At 36.0% G+C, this 19,327-nt stretch overlaps 1 protein-coding gene and 1 pseudogene across 1 annotated transcript; one reads left to right on the top strand and one right to left on the bottom strand.

Annotated features, from left to right (window-relative positions):
• Positions 1–8,849: 8,849 nt before the first annotated feature.
• On the bottom strand, positions 8,850–9,815 carry LOC143645198 (olfactory receptor 52N1-like). Its single transcript, XM_077114766.1, has one exon. It carries the CDS (start codon positions 9,813–9,815, stop codon positions 8,850–8,852), a length of 966 nt encoding a protein of 321 aa, XP_076970881.1.
• Positions 9,816–17,756: 7,941 nt separating this feature from the next.
• On the top strand, positions 17,757–18,632 carry LOC143643584 (olfactory receptor 52N2-like; annotated as a pseudogene).
• Positions 18,633–19,327: the final 695 nt, after the last annotated feature.

The following is a 19,327-nucleotide window of genomic DNA, read 5'->3' as shown; positions in this document are numbered from 1 at the left end:
TTTTTCTCCAAATGAATTGCCTGGGGAGAGTTCTAGCTTTTACTAGGGTGCATCTGCCCCACGCTATAGCTCTTTTTTGATTATTTTTGGGAAACCTCAGGACAATGATAGCCCTCTATTCATATTCTCTAGAGCAACATTTGGTAATCGAATCCTATTTATATATGTAGTTAACAACCAGCCTTCTAAGTTCACGTTCAAATAGTAATGACAGTAATAATAACAAAACTATTTTAAAGAGCTAAAAGTTGTTCCATTTTGAGTCATTGAGGAACAGATTGGTGAATGCCAGAGGACAAGAAAAGAAATATTTTCTTGTTTGCTTTGCTTATGTTTTATTTTAAACCTTTATAGAATATTTCTTGGCTATGTGTTAAATGCTAATAAAATATAGTTTTCTGCAGAGTGAATTAGTATGCTTTTTATATCCTTACTTAGATTTTTCCTACCTCATATTTTTAAAATGTTTTCTTGAATTGCTTTAATGCATCCTCAAGTTGTATTTAAATGTCCGCAAAATATTTCTAATATATAGGTTCCTCCTTTTTCCCAAGTTAACTTCATTCTAGGTGTCCCCTAGTCAAGCACATTGTACTCTTGCACCTGTTTCAGTGCTGTGGGGATCCTCCTTTCTTTACTTTTATGTTCTGAAGCCACTAACTCCTGAATGCCATATATCAGTCCAATTTATTTTTTCTCTCATTGTTGGGGAATCCATTTTTTCTAAGAAAAGTTCCTACACAGGTCAACTTCATTTTTAAAACTGTCTTTGCTCTTTTCATATTTTATTATTGGGTTGGGTACAGAGTTCTAGGCTAATGATTATTTTCAAAATTGAAGACAGGCCAAGATGGCAGCTTAACAATGTGCACATTTTAGTTCATCCTCCAGAACAACTACTAAATAACCAGAAACAATACAGAACAACTCCTGGGGCCATGTCAGTGACTTGACACACAGCGTACCCCAAGCTGGACCAGCTGGACTTGCTGCGAGCCCCCCCAGAACCGTAAGTTCCCCAAACTGTGGCGGCTGGCGCCCCTCCCCCACAGGCTGCTCCCCAGAGGGGAAAGTAAAGAGACTTTACCAGCAACAGGTTCTGAGCCCAACCAAACACCAGTTGTGTAATTAATTAACAAATTCTGACTACTAAAAATAGACCCCCAGCTCAGGTGAACCTGGTCAAAGTGGAGGTCGCTCATTTTTGCCCTGGCACCAAGGGAGCAGGGCTGATGGAAAAAGGAAAAAAAAAAAGGAAACAGAGGTTTTTGTGGCTGTGTTTCTACAAAGGCTTGACTGCCTTTGGATACAGCAGCAGGGCTCCTCAGGCTGCAACTGCCCCAAGCATAGGCAGAAACAAACTCGTTTGAGGGCTTATCTGGAGTCTGTGCCTTCCCCAGGGGAGGGGTGAAGCACAACTCTGGTGGAATCCCTCTCTCAAGGAATTTAGACCTCAAGGCCTGCTAATTTGAAACCATTAAAACCAGCCTACAACCTCTCCTCTGTCTCCAAAATGCCCCCAGCCACAGTTAAAGGTACCACATCATCTTATGTGGGTAGGACCTGCAGGCAGACAAGTACCACATACTGGGCAGGATAAGAAAAACAGAGTCCAGAGACTTCACAGGAAAGTCTTTCAACCTGTTGGTCTCACCCTCGAGGAAAACTGAAACAGGTGACTCTTTCCTCCTGATAGGAGGCCAGTTTGGTCTGGGAAAATCCAGCTGGGGTCTATAATATCTAAGTAAGTATTGGGGCGGGGAAGCACCATGCAAGCAGGGCAAAAACGAGAAAACAAGAACTGAAAAATTCTCCTCTGTTTAACAAAACTTAAGCTAGAAGTCCAGATCAAGCTGAATTGAATGTCAAAGAACAGATAGACAACAAATTCATCCAGCAAGAAAACCCTAGGTAAAAGAAGTGCAAGCAATCTCCAGAATAAACTAATTAAGGTAATTAAATGCCTAGATGCCAGCAAAAAAATAATAAATCACACTAGAAAAATTGAAGATATGGCCCAGTCGAAGGAACAAACCAACAATTCAAATGAGATACAGGAGCTGAAACATTTAATTCAGAATATACGAACAGACATGGAAAGCCTCATCAAAAACCAAATCAATGAATTGAGGGAAGATATAAAGAAGGCAAAGAATGAACAAAAAGAAGAAATTGAAAGTCTGAAAAAATGAATTACAGAACTTATGGGAGTGAAAGGCAAGGCAGAAGAGATAAAAAAAAAAAAACAGAAACTACAATGGTAGATTTCGAGAGACAGAACATAGGATTTCTGACCTGGAGGATGGAACATCTGAAATCTGGCAAGAAAAAGAAAATATAGGGGAAAAAATGGAAAAATATGAGCAGGGACTCAGGGAACTGAAAGACAATATGAAGTGCACAAATATACATGTTGTGGGTGACCCAGGAGGAGAAAAGAAGGGAAAACGAGGAGAAAAACTAATGGAGGAAAGTATCACTGAAAATTTCCCAATTCTTATGAAAGACATAAAATTACAGATCCCAGAAGTAAAGTGCACCCCAACGAGAATAGATCCAAATAGATGTACTCTAGATGTACTCCAAGACATTTACTAATCAGAATGTCAGAGGTCAAAGAGAAAGAGAGAATCTTGAAAGCAGCAAGAGAAAAGCAATCCATCATGTACAAGGGAAGCCCAATAAGACTATGCATAGATCTCTCAGCAGAAACCATGGAGGCGAGAAGACAGTGGGGTGATATATTTAACCAAGAATTCTATATACAGCAAAACTGTCCTTCAAAAATGAGGGAGAAATTAAAACATTTTCAGACAAAAAATCACTGAGAGAATTTGTGACCAAGAGACCAGCTCTGCAAGAAATACTAAAGGGAGCACTAGAGACAGATACGGAAAGACAGAAGAGAGAGGTGTGGAGAAGAATGTAGAAAGGAAGACTATGAGTAGAGGTAAAAAGGAGGAAAATTAGATATAACATATAAAATCCAGAAGGCAAAATAGTAGAAGAAAGTACTACCTGTGGAGTAATAACACTAAATGTTAATGGATTAAACTCCCCAATCAAAAGACATAGAATGGCAGAATGAATTAAAAAACAAGAGCCATCTATATGCTGTCTCTACTCAAAGGACGTAAGAGCAAGGACACAAATGGACATTTGCACACCAATGTTTATAGCAACATTAGTTACAATTACCAAGAGATGGAAACAGCCAAAATGTCCATCAATGGACGGGTGGCTAAACAAACTGTGGCATATACATACAATGGAATATTATGCAGCTTTAAGACATAATAAAGTTATGAAGTATGTAACAACATGGATGGACCTTAAGAACATTATGCTGAGTGTGATTAGCCAAAAACAAAGGGACAAACACTGTATGGTCTCATTGATATGAACTGACATTAGTGAATAAACTTGGAATATTTTGTTGCTAAGGGAGACCATCAGGACATAGAAATAGGGTAAGATATTGGGGAACTGGAGCTGAAGGGGTACAGATTGTGCAACAGAACTGAATATAAAAACTAAGAAATGGACAGCACAACACTACCTAACGGTAATACAATTATGTTAAAACACTGAATGAAGCTGAATGTGAGAATGATAGAGGGAGGAGGGCTGGGGGCATAAATGAAATCAAAAAGAAGACAGATGATAAAGATTGAGATGGTATAATCTAGGATTACCTAGAGTGTATAATGATAATGACTAAATGTACAAATTTAAAAATGTTTTTGCATGAGGAAGAACAAAGTAATGTCATTACTGTAGGGTGTTGAAATAGATGGTAATTAACATTTTAAAATTTCAACTTATGAGTGAGACTAAATCAAAAAATGTTTATTTGGTAGAAAATTTATATTTTGACTAGTGCATCTCCTAATATAACTTATGTAGATAGTTGGTTGAACAACATAAGTACATGGAACCTTGGGTAGGACATTAGATTTTATTGGTTTGTCCAGAGTAATGCCCCAATGAATCCCAGAGTGATTTGATCAGTGAGTGGAAAAGTATTTGCAAAGTCCCCTTTGGGGAATGGTGAGAACAGGGGAAAATCCAACTTCCCCAAGTTGAATTATTGGTATTCTCACAAGCAGTGCAGACAACCAAAGTTATAGGCTGAGCCCCCAGTCATGGGGTTTGTTCACATGAAACTTAACCCAACAAAGGATAAGTCAAGATTACTGAAAATTAGGCCTAAGAGTCACCCCAAGAGAACCTCTTCTGTGCTCCAAAGTGGCCTCTGTCTCCAGCCAATACAATAATCAAACTCACCACTCTCCCCCTGTCTACATGGGACATAACCCCCAGGGGTGTGGCCCTTCCTGGCAATGTGGGACAGAAATCCTAGAATAAGCTGAGACTCAGCATCAAGGGATTGAGAAAACCTTCTCAACCAAAAGGGGGAAGAGTGAAATGAGACGAAGTGTCAATGGCTGAGAGATTCCAAACAGATTTGAGAGATTATCCTGGAGGTTATTCTTATGCATTAAGTAGATTAAGTAGATATCACCTGTTATCCAAGATGTAATGGAGAGGCTGGAGGGAACTGCCTGAAAATGTAGAGCTTGTTCCAGTAACCATGTTTGTTGATGATGATTGAATAATAATATAGCTTTCACAGTGTGACTGTGTGGTTGTGAAAACCTTGTGTCTGATGCTCCTTTTACCTACCTCATCAACAGACGAGTAGAACATATGGAATAAAAATAAATAATAGGGGGAACAAATGTTAAAACAAATTTAGTTTGAAATGCTAGTGATCAATGAAAGGGAGGGGTAGAGTATGGTATGTAAAATTTTGTGTTTTTTTCCTATTTTTGTTTTATTTTTCTGTTGTCTTTTTATTTTTTTTTCTGAATTGATGCAAATGTTCTAAGAAATGATCATGATGATGAATACACAATTATGTGATGATATTGTGAATTACTGATTATATATGTAGAACGGAATGAGCATATATTAAGGATGTTTGAGTTTCTCTCGTAATTTTTTTTAATTAATAAAAAATTGTAAAAAAAAAATTAAAGACGCACTGCCCCATTCTGTCCACCATCAACATCTACCAGATGGTGGTGGACGACCTTTCTCAATTCTTTCAATGTGACTTGCTTTTCTTGATATCTGAAGATTTCTTTCCTACCTAGAAGTTTTATTACTTTATGATTTTTTTTATTTCACAGTGGTATATCTAGGTACTGTCCTAAGTAAATATTTTTCTAGTTAATACATTTTTCAATTTAGTTGTAGGATTTATTAGTTTATACCTGTATGGAAAAAATCCTTCCATTTTTTTAAGAAAAACAAATAGTTATCCCTTTTTATTTTCTTTCTTTTTATTTTTTATTTTTTGGTCTGTGACTATCAAGTGGTTTTTATTTATATTTCTTAAAAAATATTCCAACCTGATCACATACACTCATCTATATCACTGAAAATAACCAGAGATTATAATTCACTAAGACCCTCAAACCTACATAGATATTCTGACTGACTCCAAAGGCATATAGAAATACATGCTATAGAAATACGTCAAATTCTCACCCTTTGAAAATAGATCAAATTCTCAACCTTTGAAAACAAGTAAATATGTTCCAGTGCAGATATTATAGCCATGTGTTTTGGTTTTATATTTATAGCATTAAATCTGATGCTATTTTAATACTTTTATTGTAAAATTTAGCATTCAAACACACATTCTTGACATATAAATAATCCATACATGGTGTACAATGGCTCACAGTATCATCATGTATTCATCACCATAATCATTAGTTATCCCTTTTTATGTATATTTTGATAAAGATATATTTTAAAAGACAAACAAAGGGGCGGGCAACAGTGGCTCAGTGGCAGAGTTCTCGGGACCTGGGATTGATTCCCAGTGTCTGCCCGGGTAAAAAAATAAAAAACAAAAAGCAAACAAAATGACAGAAATACAAGCAGAAAGTTTTTAACTTGTGTTATGGAGTTTTAAAGAGATTATTGTTTATACTTGATGGAAAACTCTGCTGTAAGAATTATAAGGATCGTGGCATTGGAACAATAGAGAGGGAAATATTATGCAGATCTGACTATAAATTGCTCAGTTTCATATCGTTAAAGTGATTAATATTCACATAGTTTCAGTAGTTTAAATACTGTTTATTGGTTTTCAATGATCAAAATCCAGGTCTAAATAAAGCCAGAAAGATTTCCAGAGTCACAGCAAATGGTAACAAGCTTAAAAACAAAAAAGTAAAGGAATGAGGTCAGAAGTGGTAGGAAAAGGTGGAAACAAACTACACACTCAAGCGTACTTGTGCATGTGTGTGTGTATGCAATTTTGAAAGAGAGGGTAGGTGAAAGATAATATAATTGAGTGTTCATTTATAATAGAGTATTGAATTTCAAACATAACTTGGAGTAAAAAAAAAATCACCATAAGAACAACACACAAACACACATACACATACACACAGTGTTTTAAAGTTTCTGTCTCTGAAAAGGAACTACATGTAGGAATTTTTCAAAATGGAAGCTGTTTTTTCTGAATGATCACCTTGTCTGTATCATTTTATTATAATTTATAGAAATCATAATAAAGAGTTTACATTAAATTTAACACACTTCTGAAAATGAGGAAGTTATGCATTCTTTGTAATCCATAAACTGACAACATAGAAGGCAAGGAAGAAACGTTTCACAGTTTAGAGAGGTCAGATTTTGCGTTTAAGATATTACTTTAAGCAATTATTAAGTATAACATGAACAGAAAATATAACAAATTATAAATGCACAACTTAAGGAAATGTTATCAAGTGGACACATCCTATCACTACCATTCAGGTCAAGAACTAAATCATTGAAAGTGCCTCAGGAGCATCCTTCATTTCTGGACAATCAGTAGCTGATCAGTCATTGTTAAAAGTAATAGTTATCTTGATTCCTACATCAAAAATTAGCTTTGCCTATTTTTAAACTTTATACAAATGAAATTATATAGTATGCATCCTTTATCTCTTTCACTCAGTATTATATTAGAATATGCTACAACCACTTTTTCCATTGCTGCTGATGGACATTTGTTTTGCATTTTTTTTTAGCTTTGGGTATTATGAGTGTGCTGCTATTAACTTCTTTTACAAATATTTTGGTAAACATATGTCTGCACTGCTACCTGGTAGCAAATTACAAACTTGGGATAGAGCACAGATCAGAACATGGAAAACAAAAAATGAACAAAAACAATTTGTCAGTGGATAAATAAATTAGCAAAGACGTAAATGAAAGTATCTCATGTTTTGCAAGAAGATTTTCTAAAAACTACAACTCCAATCCTATTGAGCCATCCCTGTGCTCCAAAGACATGTATGTTGTCATGTGGGAGAGAGATATCTGACAAATGACATTAAGTTCTAAATGTTTGGAAACCACATGCCCGAAAAGGATTTATTATTCAGAATATAAAAATAAATTCTTCAATACAAAAAAAAGACAACCAAATAAAAAAATGGACAAAAGACTTGAATAGAAATTTCTCCAAAGAACATACACAAATGACCAAAGCACATGAAAAGATGTTCAAGATGATGTGCCATCAGGGAAATGCAAATCAAAAGCACAATGAGACCATTTCACATCCAGTAAATTAGCTGCTATTTTTTTTAAAGGGAATATTACAAGTGTTAGAGAGATATGGAGAAATGAGAATACTCATTCGTTGTTTTTTGGAATGTAAAACAGTGCAGGTACTGTTGCAGATAGTTTAGCACTTCCTCAGAAAATTAAGAATAGAATTACCACATAACCTGGCAAATACACTACTAGGTATATACTCAAATGCATTGGAAGCAGAGAATTTATTTTCACACTAATGTCTATAGTAGAATTATTCTCAATTGCCAAAAGATGGAAGCAATTAAAGTGTCCATCAATGGATGTATGGATAAAGAAAATGTGATATATATACACAATGTAATATTATTATTCAGCTGTAAACAGGAATAAAGTTCTGATATATACACAAATATAAATGAAAGTTGAAGACATCATGTTTAGTGAAATAAGCCAGACACAAAAGAACAACTATTGTATGGTCTCACTGATATGAAATAAGAAGAATATGCAAATTCCTAGAGTCAGAATCCAGAATATAGGTTACCAAGAGGAGATGTGCAGATAAGGAATAGGGAGTTAAAACTTAAAATATAGAATTTCTGTTTGGGACAACGGAAAAATTTTGGAAATGGATGGTGGTGATAGTTAAATCACAACATGAACGTAATTAGAGGCGCTGAATTGTATATTTGAATGTGGCTAAAAGGGGGAAATTTCAGTTTGTATATACTACTAGAACAAACATATTTAAAAATCCATGGAACTGCACAAAACACAGTTAACTTTAAGTGAAACCATAGGTTACAGTTAATAAAATTATTAAAATGTCATTTAATCAATTATAAGAAATAGACACACCAATTCAAAGTGCTAATGATAGTGTGGTACATGGGAATCCTGTATTTTATACATGATTGTTTCTGTAAAGCCACAACTTTGCTAAGAAAAAAAAAGAAAATGGAATGGAATCACCACTACCCAGTCCCACCCGACCCCCAAAAAAGATTGAATGCAATGAACTTTGAATTCTCCTACAAGATGCTTCAAAAAACATAGAATTTCAGAAAATAGCATCTCTGCCTACATGCACGCCATGGTATCCTTTCAAAAGATGAAGAAGAATCTAATCACATGAAAATATTTCCTGTGAGCAGGTATCTTTTTTCCTTGGGAGAGTTCCTTATTACTTGGTCTTCTCAAACTAAGAGGACTTTCTCCAACTTTTCAAGTGACTCTATTTAAGTGTTATGAGAAGAAGCATCCTTTCCCTTAAGCAATAACTTAATCACACATTCTCGTATCTGCTTGGTTTTCACCCCGTAAACAATAGGGTTCATTGTGGGAGGCATGAGTAGATAGAGATTAGCCATAATAATGTGTATATGCGGAGGAATGGTGTGTCCTCCATAGCGGTGTGTAAAGAAGGTGAAGAAGGCTGGGACATAGGTAATGACGATGGCACAGATATGTGCAGTGCAGGTGCTGAAGGCTTTCTGTCGAGCATCTGCTGAAGATAGACTCACAACTGCTTGAAGAATCATGGTGTAGGAAATTGTGATGCACACGATATCAAAGCCCCCAATCAGAAGGGCTACTACCAGACCATAGACAGCATTGACCTTCACATTGCCACAGGATATCTTGGCCACAGACATGTGGTCACAGTAGGTGTGGGGTATGACATTGCCCCTGCAGTACGGCAGGTGCTTGGTGAGAAAAGTGAAAGGGATAACAAGCATCACACCTCTAAGAAAAGTGAGGAGCCCAGCCTTGGCAATAACTGAATTAGTGAGGATAGTGACATAGCGCAGGGGCTGGCAGATGGCCACATAACGGTCCAGAGCCATGAGCATGAGCACCCCAGACTCCATCCCTGTGAAGGTGTGGACAAAAAACATCTGGGTCAGGCATGCATTAAAGTCAATCTCCTTGAGGTTGAACCACAATATGCAGAGGGTTTTGGGAAGAGTGATGGTGCACGTGAGCACATCTGTGAAGGAGAGAAGGGCTAGGAAGATGTACATAGGTCTGTGGAAGGACTCTTCAGAGTAGATGAGGAACATAAGGCCAAAGTTCCCTGTAATGGCAATGCTGTACATGGTACATAGAGGGAAGGAGATCCATAAATGCACTTCTTCCAGCCCAGGGATGCCATTTAGGATGAATGAAGCTGATGTTTGGCTGGTAGCATTTAGAAATGGCATAACGACTATTGGAAGTTCATGGTTCTGTAGTTACAGAATTGTCTCTATAAGCATGAAAAGTAAGTTCAGAGAGACTAAAAAGTGGAATTTTCTTCTTCATAATACCTAACGTACCCTTTTTGTACATCATGGACCCTCTCTGCTCTCTTACGTTGAATATGTGGCATATACTCTATGCCTTAAGCATTAGACTTTCTCAAGACAAATCGACTGAGTCTAGCTGTGTTTGGATGAGATTTTTTGTTATCGTGCAGTCAATTCCCTGGAGCTGAGATTGGAAACTAACTGATCAATTAGATGGTCAAGTATTAATTACATATTTGCTACGTTCCAGGTGCACCTCACCACAGTCAGAGATTTCTGTTCTATTCTGAAATGTTCACAATCTTCCATAGTTCTAATAGGCTCACCTTTAGTTTCAAAGTTAAACAGAATTACCTCATGAACATACTGACAATTATTCCAATCCAGTTTTAGCCCATGCTTCTATATTCTAGCATGCAGGAAACCACTTAAATGCAGACAATTATAAATCAGCCACCTTGTGCCAATAGCTTTCTTAAAGATGAATCATAGATTGAGCTTAACTGTGAAAAAATAAATGCTTTCCCAATACCGTCAAGAGCCCACTTCAGTTCCTTTTCTATTTAAATTGGTATCACAATGAACAGATGAAATAAACTGAAGAATTTGGGGAATTGCTATAATTCATGAGAAGTTACTGTTTTTCTAAGGTTCGAGAGACAAATGATCCAGCCCAACAAGAATGGTGATTATCAAATTAAATCATATTAAATCAAATGACTCTTCTTTTTTACCATTGTACAGTATTTTCTACCTATATCACTAATTCAGAGAGCCATAGAGTTAGATATTTCACAGTCTACATAATTTTCAAAGATAATTTATTATAGCATAAAACAGACGCTCAATATATTTTTAAAAAGTACATAGAGAAAGAGGATATGGGAGTACAAAGAAGGATAAACTACTTACGCTTAGTAAGGAGGAGAAAATTTGGTGTGATAAAGTGAGAAAATAAGGACACGGTAGTGACTAAAGGCTGGATGCAAGTACAATACACAAGTCTGAAGAAGTGGGCTATGTTGGGTTGTTATGTGCTGACTTAGGAAATATATACAAGTGGCATGATAAAGGGGCTATCCTAAGGAGGGGACTGTTTAGGGGTAAGATAAATAGATTCTTTCATTGCAAAGTATCATAGTTGAAATTAATATTACCTCTTGGACACGGGTATATGGCAGTTATTCCTTCCAGGCTGTCTCTGTTAGAAATTTAAGGTTGGCTAGGGTTGGTTCTCCCTTTTCCACAAGTGTCTTTTGTAAAATTTTAGTTCTTTATTTTTTAAAAGAAGACAGCAAAGCAGATGTCAAATACCAAAATAGTTCAAATACCAAAATCATGATGTGAAATGAGACAATTCCCTGAAAGGAAGACTGGATGAGAAACAAAAAATTTATGGAAGAAAGTTGTCATCACTCCTTTCTTTTCTTCTACCATAGAATAAATGCCTTTCTCACAGAAACTGTTTTCAACTTTCACAGCCAGTGAGACTGATTGACTGTCTCTAGAGTAGTTCTCCCAAAAGATTATCTATCAGTAGGAAAATGCAGCAAAATTTCTGATCATATTCACAGAAGCCAGTATAAAAAAGCAGTCTTATGTAGGGTACAGTGTGCCTTTTCAATATTCTGAAAATAACTCTGACAACTCTCTGATTCATTTTCTCCAACCAGATATCATAATCAGCACCCACTCCTTTAGTAAGAAGAATCCAACCTCAGTTCAGCAATCTGTTCACCCTGAAAGCAAGCAGAGTTTCTGCAGAAATTGTGAAGACATATACACAGATTAAGTCATAATCAAGTTCATGTGATCCTCTTGGCCCTCCAGGAGAGATATAAGACCTGTATGCAGGTGGAAGCAGGAGCGTTACCATTCTGTGTAAACGTGTATGTGTGTGTGATGTTTGTGTTGAGTGAACATACGTTCTGTAGGTAGGGGGTTGAGAAAATATTGTTACTTTCTCTTTCTACCATGGTCTCAGAGGAGAAGTCATTTCCCATGTGTTACTTTTTTACAATATGATAAAAGTAGGCTTGGGAATTAGATATGTCTGGGTCCCAAGGATACTAGAAGAGCCACTGGGAGTTATCTTAGGACCCATAATGTCCCTCAACTTAGTCTAGGACTCTTGCGGGTTTAACTTTTTAGGTACAACATAGAATGTGATAGTCTGAAAACATTTTGGAATTTCAGAATTAAATCCTTTTAGGAGAAAAACTCAAGTTCTACCTTTTTCAAAATTCAGCACAGTGTCATGCACAAAATGGGTACCGAAAACAATTTTTGGAGGAAACTAAAACAACGCTGGTATATGAACAATTGAGTTTTACATGTGATCTTAAGTTCCGTTTGCTGAACCTCATAAATGAGCCTATTAATTCTAACATTTTTCTATGGATAATGTTGTATTACCTACAAATACAGCATCACATTGTCTGTGAATGATGACCACTTGTTTGTTCCTTTCCCCCTCTCATGTATTTTTCTCACTTTATTACACTGTCTAGAATGTCCCTCTTATGCAATGTTTAACAGAAGTAGTGGTCAACGACTTTCCTATTTCATTACTAATGTCTTAAGTATACTGAGGCACTAAGAAGATTGCAGAGGATAGACAAACCTGGCTCTAGACAAACCTGCAAAGACATAGACTGATGCTACAGTGTGGAAGCAAAGCTGTGCAATGATAAAAATTATTTTATAATGAGAGTAGAATAACATTCACAATGAATCATATTTGGACAAATGTTTATAGCTGCATGAAATAATTTGTAATAATGTTCAAGTGCCTACTGGTTGATAAAATTTACCTGTGACTTTCACATATGCCTCTCTCTGCCACCCCCACTACCCTGAAATATCTGTTTGTGTTTTCAAGAAAGTTAAATTCATAGGTGAGAAGATAATCAGTTCTTAACGGGTGACCTTCACTTTCAGAGGAATTCTGATTCGTGTCAAATAAATCAAATTTTACAGAAAATGAACAAAATTGTGATTATTATCATGGATAAGCAGCCAGTAATTTACCATTTTGTATGATGTTTCCTGTAGATTTTGTAGGTATTCTTAATCAGCTGAAATATGTTCCCTTCTATTTCAGGAAGGCTTAGAGTTATTTTTCTTCTGAATGGATTTTGAATGTTATACTATGATTTACTCTTGTCTATGGAAATGAACATATGATTATTCTCTATTTTATTGGTAACATAATGGTTTACAGTATATTGATATCTTTATCAAATTTACAGAGGGATAATTAATATACAATAAAATGCACCTATTTCAAATATACAGTTTAATAAGTTTTATCAAATATATATACCTGTGCAACTGCTACTACAACTAAGATAAAGACATTTTCATCACCACCCCATAATTTCCTTGTTCCCCTACTGGTCAATCTTCAACTACTATTCAAGCCCTTAAATAGCTCTTGAACTGCCTTCTGACATTCTAGATTTTATTTATCTTTCCTAGAGATTCATATACATGTGATAGTTTTGTATATCCTCTGTATCATTTCTTTTGTTCAGCATAGAATTTTTGAGATCCATCCATGTTTTGGGCAACATTAGTAGTTTGTTCTTTTTAAACTACTTTTAACATGCCATTGTATGGATATACCACAATTTCTTTATTCAATTATCTGTATTAATTGGCATTTCATTTGTTTCTTTTGGGGGGCTGTTAACGAACAGTCCATGAACATTATGTAGGGAGTCTTTTTGTAGAGCTATATTTTCAGTTATTTTTTGGTCAATATCTAGATGTGCAATTGCTGAATCATAGAGCAGCTGCCTGTTTATTTTTCATGAAACTGACAAAGTGATTTGCAAAGTGATTTTATCATTTCTCATTTCCAGCTTATGAGTGCTCAAGTTACTCCCCATCTTCAACAGTGCTTATTACGTTCAGCTTTTCTTTAACATGTTAGTGTGTGTATAGAAGTATCACACTGTGATTTGACATTGCCATCTCCCAAATATATCTTCCTTTATAGGGTATCTGTTCAACTATTTTCCCTTTTTTAATTGTCATTTCTTTTAGTATTATTGAATTAGAATTATCCTTCATACATTCTTGGAAAAAGCCATTAGTAAGATCTATTTATTGCAAGACTTGTTTTTTCCAAGCCTGTGATTTGTCTCTTCATACTGCATATAGTTAATGGTGTCTTTCAAAGAGACACTTGATAAAGTGCGTCTCAGCAAATTTTTCTGTTATGGTCTGTGATTTTGTTTTTTATCTGACAAATGTTTGCCTACTTCAAGGCTATAAAAATATTCCCTGCCATATTTATCACTGCAAATTTCACTCTGAAGAAAGCTTTATCTGTATCCCTCAAATTAGGGTATGTGTATCCCTCAAATTAAAGCACAAATTAGTTTGTGCTTTAATTATTATTTAGATCAAACATGCTAATTTCCTATGTGAGTTCTGTGTGAGTTAACTATAATCCATGGTTTTTACTGTTTGACTAGTCCAGTTTCATAGATTTTATTAAAAAATTATTGCATTACCTTATATACATCTAACATTTTCCCTTTTAATCACAATCAGATATATATTTCAGCATTATTAATTGCATTCTTAATGGAGTGCTATTATTGCCACCATTCATTACCAAAATATTTCCATCATTCCAAACTGGAACCCTGTATATTCCCATTCCCTATCCCCAATCCATCCCCTGGTAACCTATATTTTAGTTTCTGGCTCTTTGAGTTTGCTCGTTTAATATTTCACATCATTGAGATCATACATGCTTGCCTTTTTGTGTCCAGCGAATTTCATTCAACATGATATTCTCAAGGCTCATCCATGTTGCTACCTGTATCAAGACTTCATTCCTTTTTATGGCTGAATACTACTCCACTGAGTGTATATAGCACATTTAGTTTATCCATTCATCAGTTGATAGGTATTCAGATTACTTCTATCTTTTGAGAACTGTAAGTTATGGCACAAGGAACATCAGTGTGCAAATATCTGTTTGAGCCCCTGCTTTCACAGCTGTTTGGTATAGACAGAGTACTGGGATTGATGGGTCCAAGGGTCATTATATGCTTAGTTTTCTGTGGAACTTCCAACCTGCCTTCCATACTGGCTGCACTATTTTACATTCCCACCAGCAATGAATCATTGTTTCAAGATCTTCACATCCTACCAACACTTACCTTCCATTCTTTAATAGTAGCCTTTCTAATGGGTATATAAAATGGTACTTCACTGTGGTTTTGATTTGCATTTCCCTGATGGCTAATGGCAGTGAGCATTTTTTAATGTACTTTTTAGCGATTAATATATCTTTTATGGAGAGATACCTGTTCAAGTCTTTTGCCCACTTTTGTAACTGAGTCATTTGACTTTTTGTTGTGAAGTTGAAGGATTTCTTGTGTATTTGGATATTTAACATTAATACATATGTGGTTTCCAAATATTTTCCTCCTATTGTATAGAATGCATGTTTAATTTCATGATAAAATCTTTGATGCACAAAAGTTTTTAAATTTGATGAGGTTCTGTTTAACTAGTTTTACTTTCATGGTTTGTGCTTTTTGCGTCAAGTCAAAAACCCATTGCCTAACATAAGGCCCAATGTTTTCTTCTAAGAGTTTGAATATTCTGGCTCCTTTTTTTTTTTTTTGCATGCTGTATGGCGGGGTCATATTTCATTATTTTTCCTTGTGAGGATCCCATTATTGCAGCACATTTGCTGAATTTTGTTTGTTGTTTGTTTGTTTGGGAGTTGAACCTGGGTCTGCCTCATGCAGGAGAAAATTCTGACACTGAGCTACCCTTGCATCCCCTTGTTCTGGCTCTTATATTGATATCTTTAATCCATTTTAAGTTGATATTTTATAAAAGGTGTGGGATAGGATGCTCCTTTTTTTTTTAATTGGCGATCTAGTCTTTCCAAGCACCATTTTTTAAAAAAATTATTCTTTCCCACTGTGCCATAACGGTAGGGATGATTTCTGAGCTTTGCATTAAATTCCATTGGTCATTGGTCTGTATGCCTGACTTTCTACCAAGCTGTGCTGTTTTGATTGCTGTGGTTTTGTAGTAAGTTTTAGTATGGAGAAATGTTAGTTTTCCAACTTCATTCTTCTTTTTCAAGGTAGCTTTAGCTTTTTGGGGCCTCCCAGCCTTTCATATAAATTTGATGATTGCCTTTTTCATTTCTGTGAAGAAAACTGTTGGAACTTGATTGGATTAAATTGAATATATAAATTGCTTTGTGTGGAATTGACATTTTAACGAAATTTAGTCTTCTGATCTATAAACATGGGATTTCCTTCCATTTAATTAGGTCTTCTTTGATTTCTTTAGCAATATTTTGGAGCTTTCAGTGTACAAATCCTTTATATCCTTGGTTAGATTTATTTCTAGATATTTGATCTTTATAGCTGCTATTATATATGCAATTTTTTTCTTGATTACTTACAATTGTTTTTTGGTTGTGTACATAACCAAATATTGCAGATATTGGGGTGTTGACATTGTACCCTACCATTTGCTGAATTTATTTATTGGCACTAGGGACTTTGTTGGCATTTTTCAGGGTTTTCTGCATATAGGATGAAGTCATCTGCAAATAGGGAAAGTCTTACTTCTTTTTTTCCAATGTGGATGTCTTTTATTTCTTTCACTTGCCTAATTGCTCTAACAATAATTTACAGCACAATGATGAAATGATGACAGTGGGCATCCTGCTCTTGTTTCTGACCTTAGAGAGAAAGCTTTCTGTTTTTTAAGGTGTGCTGAATTGTGTCAAATGCCTTTCTGCAACAATTGAGATGAACATGTGTGTTTTTTTTCCCTTCATTCTCTTAATGGTGCATTATGTTAATTGATTTTATGTTGAACCTACCTCGCATACCAGGTACAAATTGTATTTGATCGTGGTGTATAATTCTTTTAATATACTGCTGAATTCAGTTTGATAGTACTTCGTTGAGGATTTTTGCACGTGTATTCTAAGAGCTATTGGTCTTTTGTTTTCTTTCCTTAAGGTATCTTTATCTGGCTTTGGTATGGTGTTGGTCTCATACAATGAATTAAGGATTGATTCCTCTTTTTCATATCTTTGAAAGAGTTTTAGCAGTGTTGTAGTTAAGTCTTTGGAATATTTCATAGAATTCTGTTGTGAAGCCATCTAGTTCTGGGTATTTCTTTGTTGGGAGATATTTGATTACTGACTCAATTTCTTTACTAATAATTGGTTGGTTGAGATATCTTATTTATTCTTGAGTTAATGCATGTAGTTTTTGTGCTTCTATGAATATGGTCATCTCATCTAGTTAACATCATATAACTGTCTGGACTGTGAGATTTCGGTCCTTGATAGTTCTGATTTGTAAATTCAGACACGCCAGTTATAGGCTTTTAGATATATCAGGCTAAGTGCCATAATAGATAATATATCTACATAAAATAAAGTACTCACATAAGTTTATTGAATATAAACACACTAGACATAAATGAAAGGACTTTTGGAGAAAGGGCAATTATGTGGGGGAGTGGAGAGGATTGGCATTAATAAAAAAGGTGCATAATTTGCGTATTAGTTAAGGGGGCAAAGTAAGTATTACTAACTGGTTAGGTGGTATGAGCAACTATATGTATACAGAGTTTGCAATGTAAAACAAAACCAGTCTAGGGTTTTGTCACTCTGTTTTTATTCTGTTGATTCAGTAGCAGTCCCAATCACTCAATAGAATGATTTTCCTTTTTTATGTTGTGCAAAATATTTGTTCATCTTTTGTATCTGACTGAAAATAGCCTTGCTATTCTTTTCTTGTATAGCACACTTTAATGGTTCTGAAAAAAAATGCCCCCCAGTTGCTGAAGATGTATGGGGCCAATAGCTCCGGTCTGATGCCAAGATTCTTCATCCTGAATGGGATTCCTGGGCTGGAACTTGTGCACATCTGGATCTCCCTGCCATTTTGCTTCATGTACATCATCGCTGTGGTGGGGAACTGTGGGCTTATCTACCTCATCATCCATGAGGAGGCCCTGCATTGGCCCATGTATTACTTCCTAGTCCTGCTGTCCTTTACAGACCTTAGTGGGTGCACTTCTTTTATCCCCAATATGTTGTGCAGAAGTTTTTCATTCACATGCTGACAGCCATGGAGTAAGGGGTGCTTATGCTCATGGCTCTGGACCGCTATGTGGCCATTTGCTACCCTCTACGTTATTCCACCATCCTTACCAACACTGTAATTACCAAGGTTGGGCTTCCCACCTTCATGCAAAGTGTGTTGATCACTATCCCATTCACTTTCCTGATCAAGCGTCTTCCCTACTGCAGGGGAAACCTCATCCACCATACCTACTGTGACCATATGTCTGTGGCCAAATTATCCTGTGGCAATATCAAGATTAATGCTATCTATGGTCTTGTAGCTGCTGTACTGTTTGCAGGATTTGATATTTTCTGTATCTCTACGTCTTATACTATGATTATCCGAGCTGTGGTGAATCTGTCCTCTGCAGATGCTCGCCACAAAGCCTTCAGCACCTGTACATCGCATATATGTTCTATTGTCATCACCTATGTCCCAGCCTTCTTCAACTCCTTTACTCGTTGCTTTGGGGGATGTACTGTACCCCACCATATCCACATCTTTAATTGCCAACCTCTGCCTGTTGTTGCCTCCCACCTTGAATCCTATTGTGTATGGAGTGAAGACCAAGCAGATATATGAAGGAGTGATCTAATTATTTCTTAGAGAGAAAGATACTTTGAATATTAAATAAATCTATGATACATAACTGTCTATATAAAATAAAGATAAAAATATATAGAGAGGAAGAGAGCAAGTGCAAAATTTAACAAACATGAGGTCATGTCAGGAGAAATTACTTATGGATACTTTGCCACAAAATTCACAGAATGATCAGAACATTTAAATCTAAAAACTCTCATTTGAACAGCCATACAGGGGTAAATATAGGACAGTGCCAATAAGCCTCACTCTGGCAATGCACAATTGAGCATGTTAATGAAATAGAAAGCTTATCTGCTACAGAACAGCATTTTCAAAAACAACCCCTTAAGTGTAGAAATGCATGACTTCCTGAGACCAGTTTCCTATGTGGGAAAACAATGCTTTCCCCTCCTTGCTCATCCTCCCAAGATGGCTGTCTCCGTTCCAGCTGTTGACAGATATGTCAGTATACTTATTTCTGCCTGGTACACTGATGCATCAGCAAATGGGAAGCCTGACACCTGGATGGATGTAGCCATGGAGCCCCATAAGGACACTATATAGTGGGAAACTTGGACTATGCAAAGCAGCCAAAAAGCTAAATTAAGGGCTGTATAAGCAGACGTTGTTCATGAACCAAGAGATGCATTAACTATTTGTGCTGACAATTGAGTAGTCTAGCAGTACCTGACAGTATGGATGTCA

Source organism: Tamandua tetradactyla, chromosome 8 (genome assembly GCF_023851605.1).
Source record: "Tamandua tetradactyla isolate mTamTet1 chromosome 8, mTamTet1.pri, whole genome shotgun sequence".
In the NCBI taxonomy this organism is placed as follows: domain Eukaryota; kingdom Metazoa; phylum Chordata; class Mammalia; order Pilosa; family Myrmecophagidae; genus Tamandua; species Tamandua tetradactyla.
This window is presented reverse-complemented; position numbering and strand designations above follow the sequence as displayed.